Raw genomic sequence first — 17,152 nt, 5'->3', positions numbered from 1 at the left:
GTGACACCAGTAACACTGGTCATGCATCAGACTCAGCATGTGCAGCCTTGAACTCTGAAAAGGGTGTAAGAAAAACTTTGTGGAGTGTTTTAAAAGTGTCTTATCTATAAAGCAAGAAAGGATTTTGGTTTAGCTTAACTAAAAAGGTGCTTCTAAAGCTTAGTGATCAGAGGATCTAGCCCGGCAGCACAGTCTGTATTGTTGCTGAGACGTGAAGCAAGTCAGTCACAACAGCCCTGCTCAGTTATGGTGTTTCCTAAAACAAAGGTTAGGATTAGAAATAGAATCATAGAATGGTTTGAGTTGGAAGGGACCCTAAAGATCATCTGGTCCCAACCCCCCTGCCGTGGGGAGGGACACCTTCCACTAGACCAGGTTGCTCCAAGCCCCAACCAACCTGGCCTTGAACACTGCCAGGGATGGGGCAGCCACAGCTTCTCTGGGCAACTTGTTCCAGTGCCCCGTTACCCTCACAGTGAAGAATTATATTATTTTCTGTTGCAGATCCGTGTTTATATATTCCTCGTTTTGCACACATGCTTGAGTTTGGGGATAAGAACCACGAGGTGTCCATGACGGCTCTCAGGCTGTTGCAGAGAATGAAGCGGGACTGGATGCACACCGGCCGCCGGCCCTCTGGGCTCTGCGGAGCAGGTATGTCAGACACTGAGTGTATCTCTTCCCTTCTGTGGGTTGGATGGGAGAGGCTGAGGGTTGGGAACAGATGAGGACTTTCTCATTTCCTTAGCGATGTCTTGTACTCTGGGGTTTGTGCTGTCAGGCATCTACAGATTATGCATGTCTTCAGTGAAATAGTTTCTGAAACTCAAACTTTATTTTTGCCCTTGCTCCTACATTACTTGCTCAGATCCTTTTTATGTTACGTTTTTGATTTTAACCTCTTTTCTGGTGCTCTTCTCACCCCCACTTTCTAGAAGCTCTAGCTGCTAAAAGGGAGGGGGGTTTGTCAGCTAAAATGACACCTTTAGTGCAAGCCCTTTGGTTTGTGTCTTTACACAGAGTCTTATGCAAGAAACACCCTCTTTGACCTGTTCTGTGAAATGATTTTCCTCTCCTTCTTCATCTTTTTTGGGGATCCATTGCTGTCATGATGCTTACTTAAAACCTACCAGGTTGGAAGGGCTAGTTTAAAAGGTAGTCGGTACCAGCCGGCGAGGTCAGAATAATGAAGAGTATAAATAGTCTCAGAGTTCACATAGGGGCTTTATTTTATTTGAAAGATCTTACATGTGCATGCTGGAATCAGAAACAGCACTCAAACCTTAGGGAGCGCAGGACTATGGCTATCTTTTTGATTTCTAGCCTCTTTTTGTTAATAGCACTTGCTTATTGCACATTGCTAAAAATTTGAGTATAGACCAGGGGAGACTGGCCTAGTCTTTGATTCACTGCAGAGACTGTATCTACACAAGCAAGTGATTTGATTGAACAGATATGGATCAATAGATTGAAGCAGGTGGTGCTGAGTCCTCTACATCCACCTATGCAATATGCAGTTTGCATTGTGTACTGTGGACTTGGTGACTGGATTTAGTTTGGTTCCCTGGCCTAAATGTCTGTGCCACACATGGTTTGAAGGGCCAGTCCTTAGTTCAGTCCCTGATATTCCCATTAGTAACTGCAGCACTTGAAACATGCCTGAAGTGGAGGGAGCTCTGGTTTAGTTTCTTCTGAAAGGAAGCACTTTTGCATGCTTAAGAGCGTTCTAAGCCGCAGCATGATGAGTGAGGTTGCTGATTCAAAGCAGAACTCTGAATCAACACACTAATGTCAGTGCAGCCAGCACTACTTACCTAGCTGTATGGAGGGTCTTGCAGGAGAACACTTGGGCACTTTCAGGGTAGTGACAGTGATGAGGATAACAGCTTAAGCAGACTCAATGTTTCACTGGAGATCTTTCTATTCAGGACTGGTAAGTTCTGCTAAAAAGATGGTAACTTTGAAAATATGGGATCAATGAAATATTCTTGTGCTGTATTTTAAATAGCTGACCATCATTTCCCAAATGTTAAAGCACAGAATTTTTCAGGGCACTATTTGCAATCAGCTTAATATTATTGGGTAGGAAGCAAAGTTTGTAAAGTCAAGTCAGTCACCTGTATTCAGGGACACAGCTGAGCGTAAGCATTTACAGCTGTTTAGCTGAAGGCAGGAATAAAAAGAAGTTATAGTTACCTTCCTGTTTTCTGCTTTTCTTCAGGAAGTTTTCCGCTTTATGATACTGACTTTCCCTGCTTATTCTCTAGCTCTGCTAGTGGCAGCAAGGATGCATGATTTCCGACGTACCGTTAAAGAGGTCATCAGGGTGGTCAAGGTTTGTGAGTCTACATTAAGAAAAAGGTCAGTGCAGTTTTACTGCTTTTATCTTTCATTTATAGTACTGAAAAGTGGTGTAGTCTAAAATGAACATATCTCAGAGAAAACCAGGCTCTTTTTCTTTTCAGAAGGGCCAAGAATAAAATAAGTACAACATGTTTTTGCTGGTCATTTTTATGTACTTACACCTGTCTGATATAGGGCCTCAAACGCTTAGCAAAGATGGTGAGGAGCAGTGTGTCTGTTTAAAAGGTGAAGAGTTGAAGGCAAAAAAAGTTGGGTCAGAAATGTTAACAGCGTTGTCATGTCCTCAGAAGAAATAATTGATTGAGTCTCAAAGCTGAGGATGTACTGTGGGATTTTTTTCTTTTTTTTCTTCATTAATCCAGAATGCAGTGCTGGGAAGTCTTGCGCTTTAGCTGTTGTTGAACAGAGCTTTTCAAAATACTTTGCTGAAATGTTATTTTTGATAGTTTTGCACTGCTAAAAAATAGAAGAGATTGCAATGAGTTTAATGATAAATTCACTGAAGGGGTCTGAAGTGGAATTGTCAGCAGAATGTGAGCCTGCAAGTGGGAATTTCCCAAGTACCTTTGGGATGGGTTTTTTGTTTGTTTGTTTAGGGTTTTTGTTTGTTTGTTTTCAGAGATCTAGTAGTATTTTCCATATTCTGATGAAGTAAGCAGTTACCCAGTTTCCCTCATTTTAGTTTTGAAAAGTTGCAACATTTTCTTTCCCCATAATGTCAGTAAAAACCAACCTAACTGTGAAATACCATGCTTTCTGTTGCTGGAATTTTCTGTACCACCTATATATTCTGAAGTTTGTTCTACCAAGGCCTGTCTTTAGAAAGCTCCACTTGTGTCTCTCTCCACCTCACAGAGACTAGTTCAAGCACATCCAATGGAGTCTAATACCTGTTAATAATACTCACTTCTTAATTGTGAAAAATATTTTTACCCCAGGTCTTCATTTGTGGAACAGGAATGGTGATATTTCCTTACCATGAATGAGTGTTACAGGGAAAAATTTTAAGTGTTAGAAGCGCTTCAAGGTACTACAAGTATAAGGATGGAGCAGTACAAATGCCACTTTCTTCCTCCGGCCTGCAGGTCGTGTGTTTTAGTGTGCAATTTGTATGATTAATGATTTTTTATGCACCCATAATCTACTTCAAGATGCTTTGGTTAAATAGCTAAAGAGTTTGTTCATACTAAGAAAATAAGCATAATAAATTAGAGTTGGAAGGAAAATTAATTTGATCAATTGTTTCAAGTGAAGAGATCTTACTTCAAAATTCATGCTTTGAAATGTTTACTCAAGTCACACATGTCAACCAAAATGACAGTGTTATTTACTTTGACAGGGTAAACGTGACAGCTGAATTATTTTCAGGCAGCTATAATTACAACTATTTATCATGAATCTATAAATTTGATTGATGTTTTTCAAATAAGAGCACATTATATAGTATTCAGTGAACGCAAATAAAAAAAATACCTTTGGATAACTCTTTCTGCACTGTTTTTTTTCCACTTCTTTCAAGAATTCCTCTCAAAATGCCATCGAGTAGAAGTGTTCTAAGAGCTTTTTTCACATTCTTAAAGATTTCTTTGCTTCTCGCTTTGATGTACAGTTTTATTTCCTTTTAATTATTACTGCAGTTACTCCTGTTTGGAAAGAGTTACTGCTGCTTTGTGTGTTGTGAAGGTGTTGAGTGTAGTTGGGCGAATGCTCATTAATGGATCGTGTTGGATGCTAAGCTCACTGCTGATGGCTTTGTCCTGACAGCTCTTGTATCGAAACCAGACTGGAGTCCAGATAATGCTGAAACTTCAGCCCGCAGGTTCTACGGTATGGTTTGATTTAGCTCCCAGCTGGCTGCATGGCTTCTGGGGAAGCACAGAGCATTGGAAGCTGGATTTGGGTCTGGTGCTGGTAGACTTCCATGGGAGCAATCTGCAAGGCAAGGCGCGGCACCAACATGACAAGCCTTCTCCTCCTGCCCTGTTGAGGCAGCCCAGCAGCCTGGGGAACAAGGCTGTGTTTATCTGTGGCTTGCCTGAGGATGAGGGAGCAATGCTTTTTAAGAAAGCCCCTCTTGGCTTCCTGTTTTGGGAAGACCCTCAGCAAGGGGTGGCAGCCCTTCACAAAGAAAGGCACTATTTCTGATCCTGTGCAGTGCAGCTGGTGTGACTGTGTAAAAGGGGATTATTTCACCCTGTTGTCCATCAGCTGTAGAGCACTAAGCCCTGCGTGGCTAGAGTCTGTTGCCTCTTTCACTACTGTGTACCAGAGGAGCAGCTCTTAGGAGGAGCTTCACAAAAATGTGACATACCTTCAGGTCATAAAAGTAAGTGACCTGGTCATAAAAGGAATCTGTTTTGGAAGGAAAAAGAAACAAAGCATGGCCCATGGCCCCACCCTGTCACTCATCTTTGAATCAAGAGTTCTTAATTTAACCATGTTTGATTTTAAAAAGTGTGTGTTATTAATATGCTGTGGGTTTTGGTAGGATCTTGGTAAGAAAAATTTGTGTTTACTTCACAGGGCCTTCTAGCTTTATGTTTTGAAGCACACAATTAAAATGTAAAGATTGTTGCTGCTGTTGAAAGTGAATGTATTAAATATTAATAAATGCACTGATAATTCTATCTTATTTTCAGTCTAATTGAAATTATATTAACTTATATATCACTTTATACATTGAAAGTACTGTATAAATATTAACTAATTAGTCAAATAGTTATTTTCTGTGTCATCATCTGTGGAGATAGCAGAAATTAACTTTTAATAAACCCGACCCTTTTATTTAGTTTAATCTTCACATTTGTGCCTGTGTTCAATGCACCTATCTTCACTGCTGCCTTTTTAACCTTTACATTTTCTGCCTCTTCTTCTGTTTATTCACCTATTGCACACTTTCTCTGCATACTAATTCTGTCTTATCTGCACTAAGAATAATTTTGTGTTATTTGTCCATTATGCATTATCTAATACTGTGTGGCCTTTATGCCTGTTTCAAAATCTGAGGCGCTTCTTCAATAGAAATAAAAGAAAATCAGCTTATCTTTGTTAACACTTGCATTTTAGTTCTTTGGCTTACTCTCTTTATCTTTAAATGGAGCTGCTTTTTACATAAAAAAATGCTTCTTCTCAGTTCCATAAAGTACTGTCTGTTTAAAAACCTATTTGTGATGAACTTCAGACGAAGTGAAGCTTCAATTAGGAGGAATTGGAATGAAAGGCCAGAATGGGTTTAAAAGGCTCATTTTTGAGGTGAATGTTTTTTCTCACAGCTAAATAGCATTTTTGGGGAAGGAAGGCATGACTTGTTATGAAGGAACTCCATTTACCAGTTGGAGATGCTGCGGAGACCTTCATAAACGGGGTCCTTTACTCATATCCTGGAGGCACAGCTACAGCTCTTTCAATGACTGTGCAGGTATTTTTGATGGAAAAATTCGTGCTTCCTGCAGAGATGAATGTGTTATCTGCAGCTTTTCGTATTTTAACTTCTGCAATATATAGCTCACAAACTTCATGTCCAAGCTCCCAGTGCAGTCTCAAGCTGGGTGTGAGAGCAGGCAAAGCAAAGAGCACATTACTACTGAGTGATGGGATCACATGTACCCCAATGAAGTTTGCCAGTGATACCAAACTGAGTGAGGAAGTGGATGCTTTGGAAGAGAGAGACGCCCTGCAGGAAGACCTTGTTAGGCTGGAAAAGTGGGCTAACAAGAACCTGATGAAGTCCAACAAGCAAAAGTGTAAGGTCTTGCACCTGGGTAAGCACAATCCAAGAGTGCAGCACAGGTTGGGGAGCAACTCTGTGGAAAGAGACCTGGGGGTCCTGGTGAATCACAGTAAGCAGTGTTCTGCTGTTGCAAAGAAAGTCAACAGGATGCTGGGTTGCATCAACAAGGCATCACCAGCAGAGAGAGAGGAGTCATTATCCCACTCTACTCAGCACTTGTCAGGCCACACCTGGAATACTGGGTTCAGTTTTGGTCCCTGCTGTACAAAAAAGATGTGGACAAGCTGGAAAGGGTACAGCGAAGGGGCACAGAGATGATCAAAGGACTGAGAAGGTGTGTGAGGAAAGGCTGGAGGAGCTGGGCTTGTTCAGCCTTGAGGAAAGAAGGCTCAAGGGAGACCTTATAACCATGTTCCAGTATTTAGAGGGTGGCTACAAAGAAGATGGAAACTCCCTTTTTACAAGGAGTCACATGGAAAAGACATGGGGTAATGGGCACGAGCTACTCCCAGAAAGCTTCCCATTGACACAAGAGAAAAATTTTTCACGATGAGAACAATCAGCCACTGGAATCATCTCCCAGGGGAGTGGTGGATTCCCCAGTGTTGGACACTTGCAAGACTCAACTGAACAGAGTGCTGGGACATCTAGTCTAGTTCATGCTTTGTCAAGAAAAGTTGGACCAGATGACCCTTGAGGTCCCTTCCAACATGTTATTCTACGATACATGAGTCCAGAGTCAGGATGGGAGGAGACGGTGGCAGGGGCCTGTGTAGCTGCGAGGTGGCTGTGAAGTTACGTTTTCCAGAATACCAAAGCTGTATCAATGGGAAGAGAAAGGTGTGAAGAAGTCTGTGTTTGGCTGTGATGCAAATAAAGCTGTGCTAAAATCCTGTGAAAGGTATCTGATGAATAAGCGAGGGCTGTTTTTCCTAAGGTTTGTGAGCCTGGAGGAGGGTAGAGGGTGCTCAGTATGTTAGACCTGTAACTACTCTTGGCTGTAGCGGGATATGAAGCTTTCAGAAAACTGGGAAGGTTACTTCATGTAAAAGAGCTTCTGGTGTGTCTGCTCTGATCTCAGTTCAGTAGCCATGGAGCTCCCTTGCTGACTGCTGTTGTGATAAGCTAAGAAAGTAAATAGAGGAATATTTTATGTCTCCCATTAAATAATTTCAAGTAGCTTAGATGACTTCTAGAAATTCATCTAGTATGATGATTAAAATACGGCTTGATCCATGTGGGTTGGCATTGCATATACCTTTGTAAGTTGGATTGTCTGTTTTAATGAAAAGGGGTTTATTTTTGAGGAATCCAATTTCACAGGCAATGTTCCTTTTTATAAATCTGGCTTCTATACAGCTAGTAAGCTAATACATTAATTAGATTCCTAATATATTTTAATACTTCATACTTAAAATATGTCATTTCAGAATTATTTGGTGTCTGTTACTTTTGAAACAATAATTAGCACTAATTTGGGCTTAGATTTTGTAAACAGCTTTCTCTGTTTGACTTTCTTCATCTGAGCGGCTGTTAAGAAATTAAGCAGCACGCTATTTTTGTTTTGTATTTTTGTGATCATAGAGTGTTTTTGACAGACCACAGTGGAGGAACCATGCTAATGAAACAAAATTTTAAGGAATGCTAAAGCATTTTGTTGCGTTACCATGGTGTGAGCACTTGAATCAGGGCAGGAGAGAACCACAAAAAAACCCAACCCAAGAACAGAAAATTCCAGGAGATTTAGAATGGCAGACTTCTGGGATGGCCATGGGGATCTGTTGGTGTGATTGCTGGTGAGCTAAACGTGAGCACAGGTGATAACCTGAGTTAGCCACATGTGTAATCCTTTGCAGAATAAGGGCTTAAAATTTATGCTAATTAATTTGTGACAATTTGAAATCTGTTTTGGTGTCAGCAAGTAAAAGCAACTAATTCGAAAGGGTGCTTTTGTTTAGTGCAATATATCTTTCAATGCGCCCATTCTTTAGTACTTAGAAGAGTGACAGAGAGTTGCCAGCAAATGAACACCATAGATTATCAGTCACCAAGTTAATTTGCACCAAATGACTGTGTGTGTATGCTCTTGGTCCATTGCAAAAAGAGGTGAGATGCATTCATGTGGTACACTATGGAAGTTGTTTGGGTGAAAATACTTCCCTTTACATCTGCATTGGGCCAGGAACACAGGCAGACTAATTTAACACAGCCCAGGTGATAAGTTGTAAGTCATAAAACCACACTAACTGGATCACCTCTGATTTTTATCTTAGCTTTAGTAATGAGATACTCATTCATACAGACTTTAAAAATACCCTTTATATATTGCTGCAAGTACATGTAAAATTACATATGTACAATTATTACATATAAGGAGATTACACTTCTGTTTATTTACATACTGGTGGATACTGGAAAACATTTTTTATGTCATGTAGGAAGCATTTAATAACTGTTTCTGATACATGTTCTGACTATCCTTTTCAGGGTATGCGTTTACATACTTCCATAAATAGTTCATGGATAAACGTTGTATAGCTTGGAAAAACATGGGAGAGGAGGGTGTTGCAATAGATCGTCAAATTTGTAGTTTAAGAAACAGTGATGGTCTGCCACATCAGTGCAAATTCTGAACTTGCACTCCTGTGAGTGCACAGGTTTAGAGTGGTAGACAGCACTGATAAATGTTAAGTTAAAACAGTAGGAATATACTGCAATATTTTGGTACTTTACTAAGATATAAATCTCATAAATCCCGTACTTTTCTAGAGTTTGCAAGTGTTGTCAGATCAGCTGATCTATTACTAGAGTATTTGTAATTGATATGACAGTTAAGATTATGTAGATATCATGTAACTTATTACTTAGGGTTTTAATTATATTCTTAATGTGGGAAAAGTCAGGAGAACTTAATTACCACCACTAGCTTATCTTGCAGGTAAGTTTTTTCATGTATTCCTGCTATACATGTGCCAATAATCAGCTTAGTAGTTTTTTTTAATCCATTTATAAAATATTTTAAATACTTTTAAAAAGATCTCTCACAGCAGGTAAGTTAAAGGCTGACGGCTCAGTCTAAATTTCACGTTCACTCTTTAAAAAAAACAATTGTCTTTGAAGTTACAATTTGTTTGCCCTTCTCTATAGAGGTCCAGCACAAGATACCTCCGCTTTATGCTGCCTGCTTTCTAGAGCTACATGCTGATAGTGTATATGTAGGAGGACACTGTGGCTTTTCCTAAATGGTCTCTGCTTAGAAGTCCCTCTTGAACTTTGGACTTGGACTTCTGAAGCATTTGTGAGTTGGACTGCCGAAGACCTTGTTCTTCTACGTGCTTTGTTGTGCCCCACTGCTGCAGAATTTCAATTAAACATTAAACCCGAGCAGCTAGCTGCACACAGGAGTCTTTTTTTTACCCCTTGGCTGTAGACTGGATTCATAAGTCTTCACTGGATGGTATCCCTGAAACAAAACCAAGTAAAAAAAAACATTGCTCGGAACTTCAAAGTGACTGACCCATTTTCCCTTATTGGGAGCTAAATTAAGTGTGAACAGAATCGGTTTAGTGTTTTGTACACAAAAGTGCTTTATCAGAAGTCGAGGTGTGGTTTTGTCTGTAAACGGATGAAAAAAAAGCCATGGAAATTTTTCTTTATAAAAAAAAAAAGGGTTGGGGTTAGGGGCAGATGACATCAAGCTCTGGAAAAACTTTTCTCCCAAAGGAATTTGATTGAAACAGTTTGCTGTGAGAAACTGTAAGAGGAGGGTTTGTACTGGAAGTTGAATTTTAGCCTGAGCTGTCGTGGTTGTTCTGCTTCGACTATAAATAGAAAATACTTGTCTGCCAAATTTCAACTTTTAGAGCCCTTTTGAATTTGTGCCAGGGAAGTAATATCTTAATTTGTATATCTGTTTATTTTCCTCCTTCTGTGCAAAACTTGAAATGGCAACTCTTACTAGATTTTTTTAGATGAACGAAAGTGCAAAATGAGTATAATTTTTTGTGGGGGATTTAAAAAATAGCCCATAGCTATTTTTATTTTTACATGAGGGCACTCCCTTGCCCCTGAAATTATTGTGTTTATAATTAAAATATGTAATTGCGTCAGTTTTTCTTAGCTGCTGAACTAATGCTACCTTGTTTTGTGCGGCGTAGACGGCTGCATGCATCAGTTTGTTGGCTTGGTGGCATGTGTCCAAACACTGGATAAAATTAAAGAAGTGTTTTAAAATATGTAGACAGGATTTCAGCCAATGTAAAATGTTGAGGCAGGCAAGTGGTTGGCAAACACAGGTATTTATTTATGTCAAGTTAAAGGAGAAAAAGGAGTGAACAGCTCGCTCTCCCACAGAGCTGTGATCCTGACCATCAGGGATGGTTCTTAATTTCTGGAGGAATGCTTGCACTTTGTGGGTAAGACCAGTAAGAAGTGAATAAATAATGTGCTGCTCTAAATTTGATCTTGCCACTGGCTTGTGCCTACACTGTAATGCCATGAGCCCTCACCATGAGCTGGCAGCCCTCGCCCCGTTTGGCTTGGATCAGGACTGAGGAAGAGGAGGGCATGGGCGTGGGACCGAATGCTCATGGCTGGGTTGGATGGTTGAACCATGGTGTGCTGTTGGTTTGAGCTCCCTGGTAGCTCCACCAGCAAACGCAACATACCTGTGCCCTGTCCTGGTGCGGATGCACTTAAGGTCTTGGAAGAGGGCCATGCTGCTGGTTTAGCTCAGGGCTGAAGCTGGCGTTGAGCTGCAGGTTGTGCCAGCTGTCTGCACGTTGGCTCACGTGGGCTAACGAACGTCTGACGGGTGCAGGGTACGTGGTGTGAGCCATGCGACACGGTGGGCAAGGATAGGGGCAGACAGAGCCTCAGGTGTCTTCAAGGAGATGTACACGGGGTTAGGTGCTGTACCCCAAGCATGGTCATCTTGTCCCCAGCCTTGCTTCATGAGCAACTGGTTTTGCTGATGGTGTTTCCTGCTCCACTCTGCATGCCCGCGGTGGTGCCATTTTGGCTGGGTTCTGGGTCTGGCTGCTCATCTCAGACTCGGAGCAAGTGTGGGATAAACAAACTGGGTGTCTTTGCCAAAGTGTATGTTGGCTTTTTACAGTGGGAGGAGACTAATAGTGTAACGAGGCGAGGCTGGTTGGGAGGAAAAGTCTTGCTGAAGTAAGACTACCTGTGAGTGCATGATTCATATGGGGAGAGATGGATGACTGTAGTTTAATGATGGTGACTGGGAAGATCCATGCTTCTAAAGTAATACATGGGTTTGGCATTAAGTGAATCCTGAATTAAAATAATAATAACTGTGCCCTAGCCAGGTTTTCCATCTAGCCTGGTAGATGAGGGTCTCTCCTGGAAGGTGGGTAATGCACGCTGGAAGCCCGTTAACACTGGGAAGAATTTCTAGTCTGTTAATTAAAAGCTGGGTGCTGCTGCTGCAAACAGCATCCTCCTCTTCTTTCCAATTTGATCTGAAAGAGAGGAGGAGGGAGCTGGTCCCTGGTACTCTGAGGGAAAGTTTTGGGCTGTCAGTCACTCTCAAATGCATGGCTAATTTGGGGCTTTGTGGAGATGCACGAACTCCAAAAGTGAGACTAGGTTTCAGAGGCTTTCTTCTCAGCAGTGCTAATTCTGGCCTGTATAGCCATGCGTGGGCTCAATGTGCTACTTGCTGTTGGTTTTACATAGAGGTGCCTGTCTCTCCCTGCGCTTTTCACGGTCCTGTGGCCTGTGCTCTGGGAGCAGGGTGCCTCCAGGCAAAGTGTCCTGAAGTTACGGCAAGCTGGCATCCCTTTGCAGGGGCTGTCTTGCCTGGCTCCTCAGTTTATAAAAAAAGGAAATACAGGTACTGATGAGGATACAGGAAGAGAATGTGGCCCTGGGCTCTTGGCTTTCTCCATGGAGTAGGTTGGAGACTAGACTTCTGTCCTAGAAAATATTTCTTCTTTGGAAGGAGCTTTGTTTGCAATTAGAGGTAGAGGAGAAAACTGCGACCACGTTTGGGGGGGAGAAATGCTGAAAGGTCCTGTGATGGAAGTACTGAAACACCCTTTTTAGTTTCCTAGTTTTGCAGATGGAAGCTGTTGTCAGCTTTGCTTCCTCTGGAAGATGGGAATATTCCAGTAAAGCAGCTGCAGACTGATCATTGTTTTTTTCCCATGGAAAATGTTGATATTATTAAAAGGGCACTTTCTGTCAGAGCAGCATTCTGCCAGATATTTCCTGATCTGGCTTTGTGCTTAACCTTTTGTCTCACTTTCTCCATCTGTAAAATGGATGTGCTCATTCTTACCCACCTGTATAAAATGTTGGAATTTGTGGATGAAGTTACGACAATGTGGTCTCATTTAAGATTCAGTTCCTTTGAAAGACTCAACTGCTTTCATGGCAATTCCCCATCGAGCTAGTGTTCTCTCTCCCGTAGGTAGGAACTTTGAAAATGTGAATGTTAAATGAATGTAAAGTGTATTATTGTAAACTACACACATTCATTATTCCATCTGTGCAATGTGTGGATGATGCCTTTATTTTACTACTGCTTCTGTGTGTCCTGCGAAGATTACTTCTTGTCCCCCTTCCAGTCTGCTGAAGATACATTACCTTAACGTTTGCTTTGTGTAAATTAATCATGCGAACATACCAGGAATATTTTTGAGCATCCTCTTAAACTACGATGGCAGATATTTTAGTTTGGGAATCTGTTTAGTTGTTGCTGTTGAGAACAAAAGCAACAAGATAGGAGAAATGAGCTGCATTTCTTGTCTTGGTTTTGTCAATCTATACTTAATTGACCATAGGGGCTGCAGTATTTCTATTCTGTCTTTGTCAAAAGGAGTGTGTAATGTACTCTTAATAAATCAAAAGCTAATTTGTGATATGAAAAGAGACTTTTGTTGTAGCAGATGAAACAACTAGTATCACTTCAGTTTTAATGTAGTCTATATTTGAACCAGAGTTTCTAAGGATGACATGTTTATTCTGTAACTTAGCGGTTTGACAAATTTTATTACTTTTAAGAGAGTTCTTAAAGATGTCATAGTAATGTATTGTATGCTTTGGTAGGTTGACAGAGTTTGAAGATACACCAACAAGTCAGTTAACCATAGATGAGTTTATGAAGATTGACTTGGAAGAAGAATGTGATCCTCCTTCGTTTACAGCAGGTCAAAAAAAATTGAAGATACAGCAGGTGAATTCTGAATTGGATACTCTCTGTATTTCTCTCCTCTCTTCTACCTCTGTTTATTCCTTTTTGAATCAGTATATTGTAATTCCTAACCGACCAGACTTTGATAAGGCTTAGTTACATTTGTTTTGAGGTTCTTAAGGTAAGAGTGAGCTTTAGTGCATATGATACCCGTTAACTAAAGGATATTTTTTTGTTTTACTGGCAAAGGGATAGCTTCCAGTTAAAATATATATATATATTAAAGCTTTTCTCTTATATAATTTTTGCTCACTCCTCCAGAGAGGTACGCTCTTTCAGATTATTTGTAGCTTCAGATGTAGCTTTAAATATCCCCTGATGAGGGATCGAAGCATGCCTGCTGTCTTAGCCAGCTGCTGCGGGAAGTACAGACTTACTTGTCTTGTTAGTCAGACCAGGATGTCTAGGTGGCCGAGTAAACAAGCACCAGCTGAGCTTCTGTGTTGTGCAGCTACCAGTGTTTGGTGCTTAGCCCATGACTGCTGTACATACTCTAGGTGGGGGCTCAGCACACTGCCCAGATGCTCCCCCATTTGCAAGCTGATGCAGTTATATTAAGCACCATTATCTCTTTGTTGTTGCTTTCCTGCTGCGTGTGTTTCCCTTCTTGTGCTTTGACCTTTCACCAAAACACCAAAGCTTTTCATCCTCACAAAACAGGAGGCTCTCGTGTGACAAGTTTAGCTGAGCTAGTGGCATAGAGGTCTTGAGTAGCTGTCCTAATATCCACTATAATATCCACCTAATATCCTAATATCCATTTTGCTTTTATATGCTGAATGCACTCTTCTACCCTGGTTAGCAAGGATTGGGGTTGCAAAGGAGTAAGCTTTGTAACTGGATCAGAAACTGTGCACTGTTTTTAAGGTGGTACCTGTGGTCAAGAGAAGTGCCATTACATATAATTTTTTTTTTTTTAAACACATATGAAAACAATAACCCAATTACTTTAATGAGGCTGCTGGGTTTTTTTGTGGTACAACACCTGCTTCCACAGAGATTAGTTCTCATGTGGCTTAATTTCTTTACAAAGCATGAACTAAAGCCAGCACCAGAGGAGAAGATTTTACTACAGTCATAGCCTGTTTTTACATTATTTTTTTTCAGGGTTTTTGTTTTTACTGTTTGATGTATGCCATCATTTAAAGGTCTGTAGGTGTGTTTATGATGTTCTCAAGAGCCTGCTAGTTGCTGTAGGTAAGTGCTTCACTCTGCCATTGCCTGTGTGTTATGCCTGGCCTGGGCACTGCAATTTCAGCACTGTCCTTGCGCTTCCTCACATCCATAGACACAGTCATAGAGTCTGGCTGCTGAAGAATGGGGCCTTTTATTTCAGTTTGCCAGAGTGAAGGTTTCTTACGGAGTATAAAGATGGGTGAGATAACATTTGAAATTGGCTGGTATTTTGAAACTTGTCTGTCTTACCTCTCTGACACCACAAAGTAATTTGAGTTGGGGTTCAAAACCTGCTTTCCTTTTAAAATATCCTACCATTCTCTGTCTCTATATACAGTTCACAAACAGTACAAAGTTGTGGGAGCTTATAGAGATTTCGCATTTACTTTTTTTATTTTCATTTCAGCTTGAGAAGGCGTTATCAAAAAAGCTGGAAGATTTTGAAGGTATAAGTTGTGTTTAGTGTAACATATCACTCGTTCAAAATTGCGTCAATGATTGCTGAGTTTTATTTTTATTTCAACACCACAGGTGAAATATCTAGCTATCAAGATGAAATAGAGATTGAATTAGAAAACAGTAGACCAAAAGCAAAAGGCGTATTTGCAAATTACACTAAAGATGGTAAGTCCGTAAAGTCTTGTGACTGCTAAATAGTAATGGGTTCAGATCCTGCAGGCAGTCTTAAATGTATGAACTTTATTGTGGTAAATGTGATCATATATATGCTTGCGTAGTACAAGTTCTCCATTGCGTTGGGGTTCTCTCTGCCAATTAGTTGGTTCGTTTATCGATCTTCAAAACAATTGCATTGTTCATTACAAGGACAGTTCATTAGTGATTACAGTCGTTTTTCTTTCTTGGTGCAGTATAAGCTTGGCATTGGCAGCTGAAAATGTTCCTTTTCATCACTGACATTGCAGTGGACCAGTATTGGGTCCCTTCTGTCACTGAACGCCTTCAGCTGAGTAAGCGACACGGAAGAGCTTTGTGCAGGTTGAACTGGCTATTGCTCATTTGTAATTATACCAGTAAGTCGCCAGTTTCTCTCACAAAGCCCTTTTACCTGCCATAATTTGATAACGCAATACTTCTATTTTAAGTGATGATTGTATTCACAAAATTACATTTTAATAGCCAAGGTAATGAATTTGAAGAGCATCTGGAAACTCCATGTATTTATACATTGTACTAAAATAGTGTGTATTTCTTCTACAGGTTTTCTCTAAAAGTTTTTATTCTTTATATGAGCACCTCCCTTTATTTATTTTCTGTAACAGATGGTATGATCTGTTGGTTCGTTTGTTTTTTTTTCCTTTCAGATTCTACAGAAGATAATACCTCCAGCATTTTTGCAGAGGAGGAGGCAGAAGATGAGGAACTGGAAGCAGCTGCTAATCACTTAAACAAGGACTTTTATAATGAACTTCATGAGAATGATAGAGTAAGAAAAAATGAAGACGGGGAATGCAGAAATGGAAATGAAGTTCTTGTAAGACCACCTGCGCTGGAATCCTTGCTTGGCCCACTCCCCACTGCAGCTAGTCTTGGCATAACAGAGTCTATAAAAGAGTGCATATCCACTAAGGACCGGGAGCCTGGTGAGTAGATCAGTTCAGCTCAGAGTGGGAACTGGACACAGACAGCCAGTTCTTGATCTTGATCTTGTATCTTGATGGTTACTATGGCAGCAATTCTGTGGATCACTGTAACATAGAGGTACAGGAACTGTGAGGCTGGGTGTGACCAATGGTCTTGGTTGTTGATGTTGGTCATTGGCATCTGCTGCTCAGGAAGCTGCCGGAGCATCTGGAATGCCTAATTATTTTCTGAAGGCTGAGAATGTGTATCTGTTATGCAAGTAGATTTGCAGTTATGATAGCTGGTTGGCATATTTCAAGACATGCAGTCTCAATAAATTGAAGGAAGCAGATTCCTGTAAATATGAATGGAAATTAAAACCCAAGTGTAAGAATTCTAGATCAAGGCAGACTTTCTCAGGAGACATTTTACTGGAGTCAAACACAATGCATCTGTCTCACTGATTGAGAAACTTTGCAAATGGCAAGTATTTAAAATGTTTGTAAGAGGAGATAAATGTATGCTTTTTTGGTGTGTATTGTGGTGGGTGCTCCATTTTTCTTAAAACCCCCAGATCGATCTGCATCATAGAGCTCTGAATATTACAGTGGGAGCAGCACTGATCAGCTAAGGAAGCCAATTTTGCCAGAGCCGTTAAAGCAGACACTACTGCAAACAGCCAGGCAGACTTGTTTTCTTTTTCTTCTGTGTGCTTGAGCTGTATGGAGATGGCATTTTTTATAATTACTTTTGCATCTTAGTGACTTTGAGAATGGAACATATCTAAAAGGCATTTTTTTCTTTTATCACAGTTAATTTTTCCATCATAAGATACACCTGTATGAATCTGTTTTGTCAGCTTACTTGGGGGTCGAGGCAGCAGAACATTTTGTTATCCAAACTGTTCTGATGCCAATTTCTGTTCGACAGCACTTACTTCTAGTAAGGTACTCCTTGCCTCTGTAGATGAACTGAATGCATTCAGATTTTTATTAAGTTAGTATTTGCATTCCAGAAACTTCATGGGATGATTGCACATTTATATTTATATTTATATTTACATTTATATTTACATTTATATT

The 17,152-nt window shown here is 40.5% G+C and overlaps 1 protein-coding gene across 1 annotated transcript; it reads left to right on the top strand.

Moving 5' to 3' along the window:
• Nucleotides 1-509: 509 nt before the first annotated feature.
• LOC104408973 (transcription factor IIIB 90 kDa subunit-like) lies at nt 510-16,090 on the top strand (the record flags this gene model as incomplete). Its single annotated transcript, XM_010018726.1, has 6 exons — nt 510-654; nt 2,268-2,361; nt 13,169-13,295; nt 14,896-14,935; nt 15,021-15,113; nt 15,812-16,090. Coding segments are annotated over exons 1-6 (751 nt in total), but the record flags the coding sequence as incomplete, so codon positions are not given.
• Nucleotides 16,091-17,152: the final 1,062 nt, after the last annotated feature.

Source organism: Nestor notabilis, unplaced genomic scaffold (assembly GCF_000696875.1).
Source record: "Nestor notabilis isolate BGI_N333 unplaced genomic scaffold, ASM69687v1 scaffold22797, whole genome shotgun sequence".
Classification (NCBI taxonomy): domain Eukaryota; kingdom Metazoa; phylum Chordata; class Aves; order Psittaciformes; family Psittacidae; genus Nestor; species Nestor notabilis.
The sequence above is the reverse complement of the archived record's forward strand: the minus strand, read 5'-3'. Positions and strand labels throughout refer to the sequence as shown.